The 14,432-nt window shown below is 42.7% G+C and overlaps 1 protein-coding gene across 1 annotated transcript in view; it reads right to left on the reverse strand.

Moving 5' to 3' along the window:
• Positions 1–14,432, reverse strand: part of PAPPA (pappalysin 1) — a 492,315-nt gene that overhangs the window by 149,167 nt on the left and 328,716 nt on the right. The window contains exons 12-14 of the mRNA XM_053473077.1: positions 13,790–13,925; positions 12,290–12,503; positions 2,445–2,610 (exon numbers count right to left, since the gene is read on the reverse strand). Of these exons, the coding sequence (XP_053329052.1) occupies positions 2,445–2,610; positions 12,290–12,503; positions 13,790–13,925 (516 nt within the window). The remainder of the gene's footprint in view (positions 1–2,444; positions 2,611–12,289; positions 12,504–13,789; positions 13,926–14,432) is intronic.

The raw sequence follows: 14,432 nt of genomic DNA on the forward strand, positions 1-14,432 counted from the left end.
CGCCCTGGTACTGACGCTGGGGAGTGGGGCCAGCAGCACCATCTCCAAGGACCTCACTCGGCCGCTGGGGAGTGATGCCGCCTGCATTCCCTCCCTGGTGTTCCGGCTGCCGCTGGGGAGATGGGCCGGCTGCACCATCTCCCTGGTGCACACTCATCTGCTGGGGAGTGATGCCACCTGCATCCCCTCCCTGGTGCTATTGCTGCCGCTAGGGTGATGGGTCGGCTGTCACATCACCCTCGATCTCTGCATCCTTGACAGGTGCTGGGCAGAGACTCCCGGTGCTCTGCCCTGTTGCCAGCGCTTCAGCTGGGGCTAAGGGATCTTCTGGCTCGGCCTGCTGCTGGGGAGGCAGAACTGTTTCCCCTGCTCCCATCTGCCGCTGGGGAGGGAGGACAAGTTCCTCTGCTCCCGGAATAGTAAGCTGCCGCTGGGGAGATGGACCGGCTGCCGCATCTCCCTGGATCCCTGTAGCCATTGCTGGTGCGGGGCAGATGCCAGCGGCACTCTGTCCTGTTGCCAGCGCTTCAGCTGGGACTATGGGATCCGCCGATTCCAGTGTCATGGAAAGGCCGCCTTTCAGCAGATACAAGTAGTCCATCTCCAGGTACGATTCCCTGTAGACTAAGTCAGCTGTCAGGGTGCGGCAGCATTCCCTCACGGTCTCCATACAGGTCCCAGAATCTATTGCTCTCTGAGCTACAAAAGGCTTCTTCTTCAAAAGCCTCCCAATGTAAGCCAGGCACGCCGAAGTCACCACCTTCCGGAGAATAGTGACTTTCTGACCTCAACTCCTGCTGGCCTGCAGCCCAATACAATGCTCGGTATATGTCCCCGAGCTCGAGTTCGTTCGCCACCAACCACTTCAGTTTGGCTACTTCCACCTCGGTGGGCTGCCATCTCATTAGGCCAAACCCGCAGCTTAACCAGCTCCCCGAAGCGCTCTTCTGGGGTGGGCAGGTTCTTGCCTTGGCAGCTGTACCAGTTTTTTATGGTATCTTCCCACAGCTCTAGCCAAATCAGGGCTCTCCATTCCAGCCGTACTTCTTCTGGAATTGTGGCTCCTCGTATCGTCAGGGCGACCTCAACTCGCCTCTCAAAGTCCCATAACGGAGCTTCCCACTTATAGTGATCAGCTCCCTGTAGCTCATTCCTCCGTAGATCCGGGTCCCAGGTGAGTTGCCTGTCAATCTCTTTAACCGTCCACCAGACTGCTTCTTCAGATCGGGTGGCTCCATAGATTGCCAACCTTCTCTTCAGTCTGTTGTAAAACCTCTTCTCTACCCGTTCCTGACACCGGCTCATTTCCTCTGCCACAGCTGTCGCTGATGTTGCAACTCCGTAGTCAGCAGGCCTGTTAGTCACGGTGGTGGTTTGGACATTCTGTTTTGAAGGAAGCATCCTACCGCTGCCACCAGTGTGACGGGACTGACCCGTACCCCGACTGGCTGTGTATTTAGTTATTATATACACAACAGTAGGGGTACACAAAAGACAGTGAATGGCAGTACTAACACCTAGCACCTAACACATTAACACATTTATTCACAACCCACATCAGCCTTCTTCCTACACCAGGATGTCCAGGTGGCATTTACAGTTCTGAGTCTCTGTGTGGGAAATGTGGTAAAACATAAAATAGGGAAAATCAGTAAAAAGTGGGTCCCTGTACCCACTTCCCCAAGAACAGAACCTCTTCTAATGTCAGGGTCCATTGTCAGCAGGCAGGAGGTTAGCCATCAGTCCCCTCCAAAAGCCCCAGTGACGGAAGGTTCCGGCAAAGAGATTAAAAAGGTTGTAGATTTTAAAGGTAAAAAAATGATTTTTAATGCCCGGGTAAAGCACATGTAGGGAGGGGGGAAATGCTCTTGCTTCTTTTTTAAACAAATATCTCAAAAGAGAGATCTAATTTTAAAGATGGAAGGCCAGTCCTCCATTGTGGGTATTTAAAAAGTATCAATAGTAGCAATAGCAGGTTTCCTTCATGTATGACTGATCTGACCCTGTATATTACTCTGTGTGTAAGACTTGTTGTTTTGATTATACATAATACAGAGCCAACCAAGCTATTCCTGCAGCAGAGAGATAGCTGTTCATAATATAAACTGAATACAAAGAGCTGAAACAACTCTTATACAAACACTCTTTTCAACCATTCCTTTGGTGAGTAAACCTCAGTCTTTGAGTAGACTGAGAACAATGAGTCATTTAATAAGCTTCAGAATCATTATGCTCAGACAGGGAACTAGTAACTACGGATGGGAAAGGTCTAACAACGATATTAGAAAAGAGCCAGCAACCCTTACCCCAACCCACACACATAAATAATTAGGAGATAACAAAATACCACATACAGTGTCTTATTAAATCATGTTGTCATTATTCACTTTCGCTCTATAAAGCAAAATTGCAACTAAGATTGTAAAAACAGTTAATTTACAAACCTGGGATTTCATAAGATCATCATCTCTATGTATTTGAAATATGTACCCTGTGTGGCAAGTCACCTTACACTGGGCCCCATCATAGTGCCCATTTGTGCAATTCATCTCAGCGTTTTCAATCTCCAGTTTCTGGCATTCAGCAGGGTTGCATGTATAATGGACACAGCTGTTAGGTAAAAAAATAATGAATTACTATATGTATTTCAATGAACACAATATGTTATTTACAAAAGGCAAATTATGTCTACAAACTTGTTTCTTAAAGCAACATTATATTAAATGGTAAGTATCGTATTTGCTTGATTATAAGAAGACCCCCCCCCTGAATTTGAATATTAATTTAGGAAAAAATCTGCCCCCTAGATATGCCTTATATTCCTTTAACCCCCTATATGCCACTCTGCCTCCCTGATTTTCCTTTTAACCCCCTATATGCCACTCTGCCTCCCTAATATCCCTTTTAACCCCCTATATGACACTCTGCCTCCAGAAAGACCTTATACTCCCCTATATGCCACTCTTACCCTCCCCTGACTTACCAGTGCCTCTCTGTGCTTCAGACTCCTTGGTGTGTAGCGGCGGCAGCCGGTGAAGGTGGAAGTCCCAGGCAGCAGCAGAGGTTGTCTACACTCATTGCGTAGACATCCACCGGCTGCCCCCTCTAGACACCAGGGAGTCTGGAGCATGAGGGGCAAGTCTGGGGATGCACTGGTAAGTCTGGGGGGCAGAGTGGCATAAGGTATTTCAGGGGGGCAGGGTGACATATCCATAAGTAAGGTACATTATGAATTCAAGGGGGACCTTAAAATGGCTATTGGTTTTTCAAATTGCTGTTTGTATATTGCAATTAGTATATAGCATATATAGCTCTTTTCTTGAGACCTTTTGGTGAATAGATCACTAGAGAGCTGTTTATACTGACCTTGCATGTATTTGTACAATGTGATCAGATCGTCTCTTAGACGTCTCTTTTCAAGTGAAAGCAAGTTCAGTTTTTATAGCCTTTCTTCATAACTAAAATTCTCCATTTATTTAATTAACTTTGTAGCCCGCCTTTGCACTTTCTCCAGCTCTATAACACCCTTCTTAAAAACTAGTGTCCAAAATTGCACTGCATATTCAAGGTGAGGCCTCACCATTACTTTATAAAGAGGTAAAATTATACTTTCATCTCGTGATTTAAAACTCACCTTCTTGCATGCCAAAACCTTACTGGCTTTTGCAACCACTGACTGGCACTGTACTTTGTCTGTGGTCTACACATATACCTAAGTCCTTCTTATTTTCTACTATCCCCAATGCAATGTCCTTTAGAGTGTAAGTTGCATGCTTATTTTTGGTACCAAAGTGCATTACCTTACACTTATCTACATTGAATCTCATCTGCCACTTATTTGCCCAGTCCCCTAGTTTATCCAAATCATTCTAAAGAAAAGCTACATCCTGGTCAGACTTTATAACCTTACCTAGTTTTGTGTCATCAGCAAACACAGACAAGTAACATCCAATATCTATCGCAAGATCATTAATAAATAAGTTAAAGGGAACTGGACCCAAGACAGAACCCTGAGGCACCCCACTTATCACAGTTGTGCAGCTGAGAATTCACCATTCCCAACAGCTCTTTGCACCCTGTCACTAAGACAATTTCTAGTCACCAGAATGAGGAATCTGCACACACACCAAAGGAACTCAGGTGCTTAACTGTCTTCCTTTAATAAATCTGCCTGAGCTGGAACCCTTGAGTGCCTGGAGCCTTTATTTCTAATCCAAACACAAGCATTTTCTCCAAGACCGATTTGTTATTTGTTATACAATAACCGTTGGTGTGGAATCTAAATAGACAACATCTACAGCAACACCCTGATCTACACATTTACTCACAACATCATAGAACGCAATTAAATTGGTCTGACATCATCTGTCCTTCACAAAATCGTGCTGACTCCTACTGATGATCGTCTGCCATGAACCACCAGCCCCCTGCTGGCGACCAATAGAGTTGCTCATACGGACATTTAAACTCCTGGCGCCAGAGCTGCTGCGGTACACATTAACCCCGTATTAACCCCTTATAAAAAACGGAAAAAACAAAGAAAAAACAAACACGAAGAATGTCCATGAATATTCGCCCCCGAAGAGAAGACAGGAATGGGCGAATATTCGCGGAATACGAACATTTTTTTTCCTGAAGACGAGCACGAAGACAAACACGAAGAGCCTCCTGGTGCCCTTATTAGGCGTCTACTTATTAGAAGACGTTTTTGTATATTCACGTAAATGTAACATTTGTATGGCTGCGTAGGTGGAGTGAACCCTGATGACACAGTTGTTGGTGGTTTAGCTGGGGATGCTGCAGAGGTGGCTGGCTGATGGTATAACTGAGGCTGTTGCAGAGGTGGCTGGTGGTGTAGCTGTGGCTGCAGCTGTGAGCATAGAAGTGGAAATACAAGGAATCAAAAGTGCCTATGGCCCACTGATATCAATGTCCCCCTGAGCGAAAGGGGAGGCTTAGTTCTCACCCGAAAGGCCTGGTGAGGTGAGGGACATTGTATATGAGCTGCAGCGTGGCTGGTCCAAAGCCAATAGCTGCACAACCACCACCAATCTCATTGCTGCATCTGTGGCCCCCATTTGGCCATGGGATACAGGGTTTACTAGTGGGTGTAAGGGGTTGTAGCTGCTAGGCATGTCCCATATGACCCATCCACATGACAGTGGTGGAGGTGCCCACCATGTGGTGGCAGGTGGAGTTGGTGGCAATGCCCGCTTTCTAGTAGGTGGTGCAGGAAGTGCCCACTTTCTGGTAGTAGGAGGGGATGACTAGTGTCTGCTGGCAGGAGGTGCCACTCAGCAGGCATCTAGCTGTTTATCACTGGTGCCTTCCACCATGATGTGGCTGTATAGGAAAAACAGATGCATTAGAATTGAGCAATATCAACATATAATCAAGTTTGTATTTACAAACAGACCAAGCAGATGTATTCATGTGTGTGGGTGCAGGATTCTAGCAATCCTAACAGTACATGTTTGGATGGGAGCATGTTAGTTAGTTGTAGAGTAGTAGTAGTACAGGCCTCCTTTAGAGGTGATGTTACTTGTCTTGATAATCAGTTACACAGCTTCAAGCAAAGGGGCTATGGGCGTAGAAGAGCAATGTAACTATAAGGTTGTATTCACCAATTAATATTGAGTCCTTTCTTGCAAGCGTTGACTATGGTACAAAGGTGTTCAGAAAAACACTTACTCCCCACAAAATGTGGATGTATCTCCTGTGTCTGCTACCCCTGTGATGCACATTACTTCAGTAATCCTGAAGGTGATGCTGCTTCTAGGTCATCCAACTGTAGCCTTTATGCGTCTCTCCACTGCAGCTATGTTCTTGTTCTCCACACGTTTGCATCAGCCTACCTCTTATTGATGGCCTGATGGATCTTGTATGCCGGCCTCTGGTCTGAAAGCTCTTGTCCCTGTCCTCTAGCGTCTTCCTTTTCCCATGCCTGTCTGCACAGGTATCCTTCTAATGTCTTCTGTGCTGCTCCTCTGTCTATACCTCCCTCAGTCCCTGTCTGCATTCCTCTGCCTCCATCTCCTTCCTCTCACCTTAACACGCCCAGTAATTTGCTCAGACTCTCAATGACTGTTAGGTACCAATCGCCATATCTGGGAACTTCTTAGCTCCGGCTGCTCGGAGCCTACCCTTGCGAGATACGACCAAGACTGCCCACTGACTTTGGTGGTTGGTTGCGCTGACGTTGGTGGGGGATCGTGCTGATGTCTGATGTTTCACATCCTTCCTGTGTTCTAATAGCACATTGTGTTAGCTAATCCAAGTTTAAGTCTAATAGGCTCATGGATCATTAGAAAACATTTCTGTAATTATATAAAGTTCCATTTTTTATTATTTAACTTAGGCATTTGAAATACACTATCCCAAATTGGTTTTATATATTTGTTTCTGTAATTATGTTAGAATAGCTATACATTTCCTTGTTTTCATGAAAACAGGTAAGCGATCACAAATTTTTGAACAGTAGTATACTGTAAATATTTTCATGAGGATTTTACGTTGCAGCAGACTTCCACAATGTTGCAGTATCACAGTCCAACTTTACCCTGTTCCTTGCTGCTTACAACCGACCTTATAAAGACCCCAGTACTTAATTAGTGATTGCAGGCAAAGCTAAAGAGTACAGCTCTAAAAACACAGTACAAAATACTGTCACATTCTTACTCTTCCTCACCTATTTCTTGGTGTCTGCTGGGTCCTAAATACCTTCTATAGTGCCTTCACCTTTATCACAATCTATCACTAACAATAATTACAACAATAAAAATACTAATCATTATCTGGTGTCATGTCCGCAAAATTAGTGGTATAAAATGAGACTTTAGTTTTACAAGGGTCAGCACCCTTGTAAAGAACTAAATCAAAGAGGGAGCTGTGGCTCCTTGATAGAAGGCAGACGCTTGAATCTTGAGCTGTCTGCACTCATGTTTGACGACCATGATGCTTCATGGGTCACAGTAAAAGGAAGGCTCTAGAGGCCGGGACTGCTAGAAAGCAGCACATACCTACCACATAGTCCCTGTAGGAGCATTTGCAAACCTCAATGGTTCATGCATTCCAACCATCTCCTTTCATGATGGTGGCTAACCATCTGCACAGAAGAGTTTTCCACCAGCTGAGTAGGAGCTGAAAATAGTCTTCTGGTCAGTTCTTACAAAGCCTCACTTCAATACCTTGATTGCAGATATCAAGCAAGACCTCTGAGAAGTGGCTGCTTTGTGGACAGATCTAGTTGACATGAACCATCATCATTCTTAGTTAGAACAGGCTATTACCCCTTATCTATCTATCTATCTATCTATCTATCTATCTATCTATCTATCTATCTATCTTTATATCGTGCATAAACAGGGTAAACCCTGTTTCTATGCGCTTAAGGAAGGGACAGAAAAGGGAAAGAGTAGGGGTCAATTGTCAGGGTAGGGTAGGAGATATTAGGAGGTGGCAGGAATGCCTTGTCAAAGAGTCGCTTTTTTAAAACTTCTGCCTGAATGTGGGGTGGCCTTCTATTGTCCTGACAGATGGAGGGTGTTTCACCTATGTATGGAAGGCGAACGGACTCATTGTTTTTCCTTGCAGTATGTCTTGCTTGTTACGTGAGCAGTTGAGCAGGAGTGGAGTTCTCTAGCCGAAGGGCGTCTATCTCCTGTAAATATATAGCATCCACAGTACCATAGAGAGGAGCTTAAAAGTTGCTTGTTGCTTCACTGCTTGACAGTTTTGTTTCCTCAGTTCAATATATGTGCAATCAAATGTGTGTTTCCCAGAGATGATTCTGACTGCATACCCACGTATATGGTTGTAGACTTGACGTGATACTAGTGATTACTGTTTTTAGATAATTTTTGTAGTTGTGTTGTGATTTCATAGTTGCCTTAATCTAAGGTTTTAGTGGAAAAGAAAGGATACTGCTCCTTGGTTTTTGATCAGTTGAGATGTGGAGAGAGGAGACATAGAGGGTTACCTATGGCGGGGCGGACTCCTGTTGCTTGTTCTGATGTCTTGCATGATGGGCGAGATTTTAGCACCATGAGTTCAGTTTTATCTGGGTTGTAGTAGGTTAGCTGTCACCCAGTCTTGAATGTTTTGAGGCATATGATGATGTTGGCATGCTTTCTGTGCTGTTATGATGCTCCAAAGTATATTTGTGTGCATACAGGTGGAAATGTATTCCTCTTCATCAGATGAGAGGTTTGAGGTAGATGTTAAACAGGATAGGTGATAGGGATCACCCTTGAGTGATTGAAGCTTCAAAACTGACAATGCTCACAGCCTGTTATGTGGTCAGGAAAGATAATAAGCAACTGAGCAGTGAGCCCCAAAGTCTGCCCCTCTTCTTTAGGCTTGTGATTATCATTGTTTGTTTAGTCTAATGGTACAAATGTGGCAGATAAGTCTAGGGAAATCAAGGCTACATCCTTTTCATTGTCCATGAGATGTTCGATATCATCCTAGTTTCAGATCCTGATTAGAGCGTGTAGTGGGTTCACCAAGAGAGCTGTAGTATCTCCCAGAGATCACCCACATGTATCCTCCTGTTGTCCTCGGAATCACTTCCAGCACCAGCCAGCATGCGCACCTTGGAACCCTGCTATGTGTACCCAATAAGTAGACACAACTACCTTGAACTGAGTACAGGAGGAATGAACAGTTTATTGTTGTAAAACATAGACTCATATATCCACAGAACTGCATTAACATAAATTAACAGATACATATATTCAACCCAACCTTCAATCCTCTGGCAGCAATCCTACTGATGGGATTAATTAAACAATGGAGTTCCTGCCTGTGCTATCTTTGTTTGACAGCCAGGCTGGAGCCATCTCTGAGTACCTTGGGCCTCTGTATGACAGGTCATTCTGTCACAGAGCGTATGAAGCAACCTTTAGTACTCTAGGTGCTTTTGCTGCTGGGTTGTGCCAACCTTTTCAATGACTTCAGTCAGAAATAGGATGTTGGTGATAGGTCCAAAGTTTGTAGGGACATCTGGGTTGATGTGAGCTTTCTTGAGTATAGGTTTGGTGGTGGCTTATTTAACTGATGGTGGAAGCACCCAGTGTTTTATTGATGCACTTACTATGGCATGGATTGTGGTAATTATTAGACTTAGGTGCCGGCCGACCAACTCTTCGTCTTTGTGGGGGGGGGGGATCTTTGTATTCTGCGAATATTCGCCTGTTCCTGTGTTCGGTTCGGGCGAATATTCGTATACATTCTTCGTGTTCGTTTTTTTGGCATTTTTTGTAGAGGGGTTTAATATGGGGCTAACGCGGTACGGACTATGCAGCAGCTTTGGCGCCAAGATTTTAAATGTCCGTACGAGCAGCTCTATTGGTCGCCTGCAGGGGCCTCCTCTGCCATCAACCAATGAAGCACCTGCACGGCCCTTTAACCCCTCACGGCCAGCCTACGGATTTTCGCTGCCGTTAACCCCCGATGCTGCGTAGATAGAGTAGGCTAGATGGGGAAGGGACCAGGGAGATTAGTAGAAAAGACGAACACGAAGATTCTTCATGTTGTGTGTCTTCGTTTTTGTCTACATTTTGCCGCCGACATGTTCGTATGTTCGGTATTCGGGCTGAACAACGGAAACGCATCCTTCATGTTAGTTTTCGCGCTCGCCCGAATACGAATGCACAAGTCTAGTAATTATTGCTGGAGCACAGAGTTTGAGGAGGCATGCTTGGTAAGGGTCTAATTTGCATGATGTTGAGTAGGTCATGGTACATGGCAAAATAGTATTTTGAAGGATCTCAGGAGGTTATCTGTAATGTGGCTTGGAAACAGCATTTCTTTTCTCTTGTTTTTGGATAGTTAACATGGATGGATAATATTTTGCCTTACGTGATCTAGTAGAGAAGAAACTGACTTGTCACTCCTCTTTTTTCATAAATTAACATTCTTCCTCAGCTCTGCAGTGTCATGCCGCTCTAGTTCCACTCACTGCACTACTAATGGTGGGTACCCCAGGGGAATGGTCTCTCTGTCCCTGTCACACAGTAATGTATGGCAGGGTTATTCTTACCCATTATGTTACTGGTACACAGAATCGTCTTCTCCTGCATGCATGCGGAACTTAGCAAAGATTTAAAGGGCAACAGCTTTCCTCTATTTGTAAAGGGGAACACATGCCCAGTTTTGCTGGGTTTGCACTTCCTTCACATTTTTCCTGTTTATACCCTCACTATCCTTGTAGCCTTTGTCATTGCAAGAACTATCTTCAGAGTCGGCCTTAAGTGTTCTGGCGCCCTGTGTGGACTACTCCTCTGGCACCCTCAGGTCACATTCCCCTAAGGCTGGCCCTGACTATCTTTAGTCTCTGGTTGCTGTTACTTGTTATTGCCTTGTCCTGCACTGGTTTTCAGTTTCTTTCCACTTCCTTGCCTGGACCTCAACCTATAGTATCATGTTGTACTGTTGTCATTGGATCTTGAACTGTGTACTAGTAGCTGCTTGACCTTCATTACAGTTTTATCCCTGTGTACTGATGTCTCACATCCCGCTCTGGTATACCCAACTTGTCTTGACTAAGATTCCTCTTCTGAACTATGTTCCGCTGTTCATGTGTTGTCTTTTGTCCATCAGGTGATACCACTTCCAGATCCTTATCTTGACACCTATACCTGATGTGACATGCAGGAGGACTGCCTCTTCTGTGTCAGGTAAGTGGTTTATTTCTGATTTGGAAGAATGCACATTAGATTATTTTATAGTGGGAGTGTTATGGACCCTAAATTGTCCCTTTAATTACTTCCTGACAACTTTAATATCATACATCATGCCAAGCATGATAATTGATCTAACCACAATCTGCCATACACAATTTTCTGTCTAATTGCAGTCTCCATTTACTTTCATGCTCATTTACTCTAATTCACTGTAAGAAAAACTCACTGTACAGATTTGTTCCACAAACACTGCCCTGTGCAAACTAGCTGGACCTTTGTGCACCACAATAACATCATTTATATAGCCAATCCACCAGTTTTTGGGATGTCCATATATCTCACACCTTTATCACATTTCATACTCTGGAATAAAGGCTCCATATCACAAGTGCACAAGAAACACTGTTTGAAACTCAATTGCATCTGTATTTTATCATTAAGCATACCATTCACTAATACAAAACCTTGATACATACACTTCTCGTACAGGCACGTCTTTTAGGTACTCTTATTTCAGAATTTTACATTTTGTAATCCATATTTAAGTGTGAAGTGTGTTTGGTCCTATTCTTTACATATGTAGCACCTCTGTTATGAATTAACACAATTACTTACCCTTTCATTGACTGGAAACAGATTCATACTCAAAACTCACAGACTTTTACAAAACCTCATCTCATTACTCAAAAACTCATTAATCCTCAGAATTTCCCATTTTGCCCAAACTCTTCAAAACATCTTTCAGTTCTTCTTGTAGCTCATATCCTCCTCCAACCATTCTTTATTCCTATCTCAAACATCTTATCTATTGTATTTATTATTTTTTCTTTTTATTTCTTGTAATACCAACTCATCACTGCATATTCAATTTTCCCCCTTCCTGTTACACTTCCAAACAGTTTTCATTGAAAAAACTCTATCTATGTATTCCTCGTAAGATCTTTCTTAAGATCCTATTAACTCTTCCCCCAAAAAAAACAATCATCCTTCCTTTATCACCCATCTACTTTTTTACATTATCTGTCATTGCTTGTAGTTTACATCTAACCCCAAAACCTAATTATCTCAGTTGATACAGGTAAAACAGTTATAATCAAATTCTTAAAAAAATATTTTTCTCCATACCTTGCCAAAGGATTGCTAAAGAATATGCTAAACTGCTCCTTCACCCATTCCCACCACTATACATCATCACAAAAATAATATCAGAGGATCCCCTCTGACTACCTACTGAACTCAAAAATTGATCAAGGTGTCTGCCTTTTCAGCACATCCCTAATTCTCAGCTCCCACTTATTTTTCATTAAACTGATTGAAAAAATAAACAAATGCTTTTTTGACAAACTTTGAAACCAAAGCCAAGCTGCAGTTACTTTTAACAGAGCCTATTTCAAAAATATAAATTGATTATAAGATGTAGTTATTAAATGTATTCCCATTAATCATGTAAACAGGAAACAAGTCTGAAGCAAGTATATTTCTTTAAACGTGTGCTGTTCCCATTTCTGCATGGGATAAAAGAAGCATCAAACATTTACTCTTGCATGTAAACCTCTTTGAAAAACTAATGGAGCAAGGAAGTTTGGGGTTGGACAGAAACTCACCTTTGCTTATCTGCACTATAGATCTCTCCTCTTTGACAGCTGCCGATGGTTATAGGATCAAAATCATGGAAAGAGCGCAGAGCCACCCCAGAGATGGCCACCCACTGCGAAGTAAAGCTAATGAGAACTGCCCGGCTATAGTAAAATGGTTGACTGAGGTCATGCATCACAGAAATCACCAGAGGGTTGTTCCTGCAGCTAAGAATATGAACACCTGCATGAAGACAAGGAAAATAGACATTATAAACATATATAGCCATTTTACATGGCATTTCCATAAACTGTCAATATTTACAGATTTATTTAAAGCACATCACTTCTGAAAATTATATATATATATATATATATACACACACACTCACTCACTCACTGGCCACTTTATTAGAGACACATCTTCAATTGCTTGTGAACAAATAGCTAATCTGCCAAGCACATGGCAGCGACTCAATGCATTTAGGCATGTAGACGTAGTTAAGACAACTTGCTGTTTAAACTGAGCATCAAAATGGGGAAGAAAGGGGATTTAAGTGACTTTGAACTTGGCATGGTTGTTGGTGCCAGATGGGTTGGTCTGAGTATTTCAGAAACTGCTGATCTACTGGGATTTTCAAGCACAACCATCTCTAAAAATAATCCACGTGATTATATCCAGTGTATTTTATACAAAATATCCAGTAAGGGTCAGTTGTGTGAAAGAAAATGCCTTGTTGATGTCAGAGGTCAGAGGAGAATGGGCAGACTGGTTCAAGATGACAGATAGGCAACAGTAGCTCAAATAATCACTAGTTACAACCAAGGTATGCAGAATACCATCCTGGCATGCACAACACGTAGAACCTTGAAGCAGATGGGCTACAGGAGTGGGTGCCACAATGGGTGCCTGTCAGCTAAGAGCAGGAAACTGAGGCTACAATTCGCACAGGGTCACCAAAATTGGACAATGGAAGACTGGAAGAACGTTCCCTGGTCTGATGAGTCTCAATTCCAGATGCGATATTTAGATGGCAGGGTCAGAATTTGGCATAAACAACATGAAAGCATAGATCCACCCTGCCTTATATCAACAATTCAGGCCCCTTAGTATCAATGGAATGTTTCCAGCACCTTGTAGAAAGTATGCTATGAAGAATAAAGACAGTTCTGAAGGTAAAAGGGGGTCCAACTCAGTACTAGCAAGTTGTGCCTAATAAAGTGGCCAATGAGTGATTAAATATATATACACAGACTGTAATTGTATATTTTTTCTGGCATCTTGTTGAGCCATTAGCCTGAACATTTCTAGCACTACCATAACAAATGCAAAAGGTTGCAAAGGTCTTGTTGACGACTGTGCATGTTCTGAATATTATGATTAAATATAGTAAAAGTAATTTGGGTCCTCAACCTGGAACCAGTGTTTCCCTACCACTATGGCATTCCAAGTTTTACTAGTGGCTGAAGAATAACCATGGATATAGAAATGCTGTACAATATTGTCAAGCATTTTGGAAATGCATATACCCAAGTCGTGCATTTGTTCTTTGACATCAATTAATTGCACAAAGATCGTCCCTGGCTTGTGGTCATTGTAATATGTCCCATCTGTCAAAAGGTAGATAATCACTGCAGTAGCAACAACAGGTTGGGCAAAGTAGGCCTGTTAAAAAAAACAGAAAGATTGCACATACATAATGCATCAATGTCTAAAAGCTTTTCTGGTTTTCATTAATCCACTGATTATTATTATTGTAGTAATTGTTTTATTTATAGAGCATATGATATATTATATTCTGTGTTGTGCATTTTCAAATAAAATTGCCCGCTAAAGGACAAGATCAATCATAGAAAGGACCTTTGACACCTAACAGTATCAGTTTCACATAGCAATTTGTTGGCAATTAGTCTGAAGGTAATTCTTAATAAAAGGCATCCATCTTGGAAAATTTCCCTGGGTAATTTCTCTTTGGAATTTGCCGCATCAACCTATTCCATTTGATATATATATAAAACTGTCCTTGGGTCTGTGTCCAAGTTACAGAGGGATCCAAACATAGTTTAAGTCTCAGCATTCGGGTGAATCAGTAGGATCATAGACAATATAGCATAATTTCCATAGAAAATGCGTATTTATTGCATTAGCTACCGTCTGTAACCCAATAACTGT

The sequence above is a fragment of the Spea bombifrons genome, chromosome 8 (assembly GCF_027358695.1).
Source record: "Spea bombifrons isolate aSpeBom1 chromosome 8, aSpeBom1.2.pri, whole genome shotgun sequence".
Lineage (NCBI taxonomy): Eukaryota > Metazoa > Chordata > Amphibia > Anura > Pelobatidae > Spea > Spea bombifrons.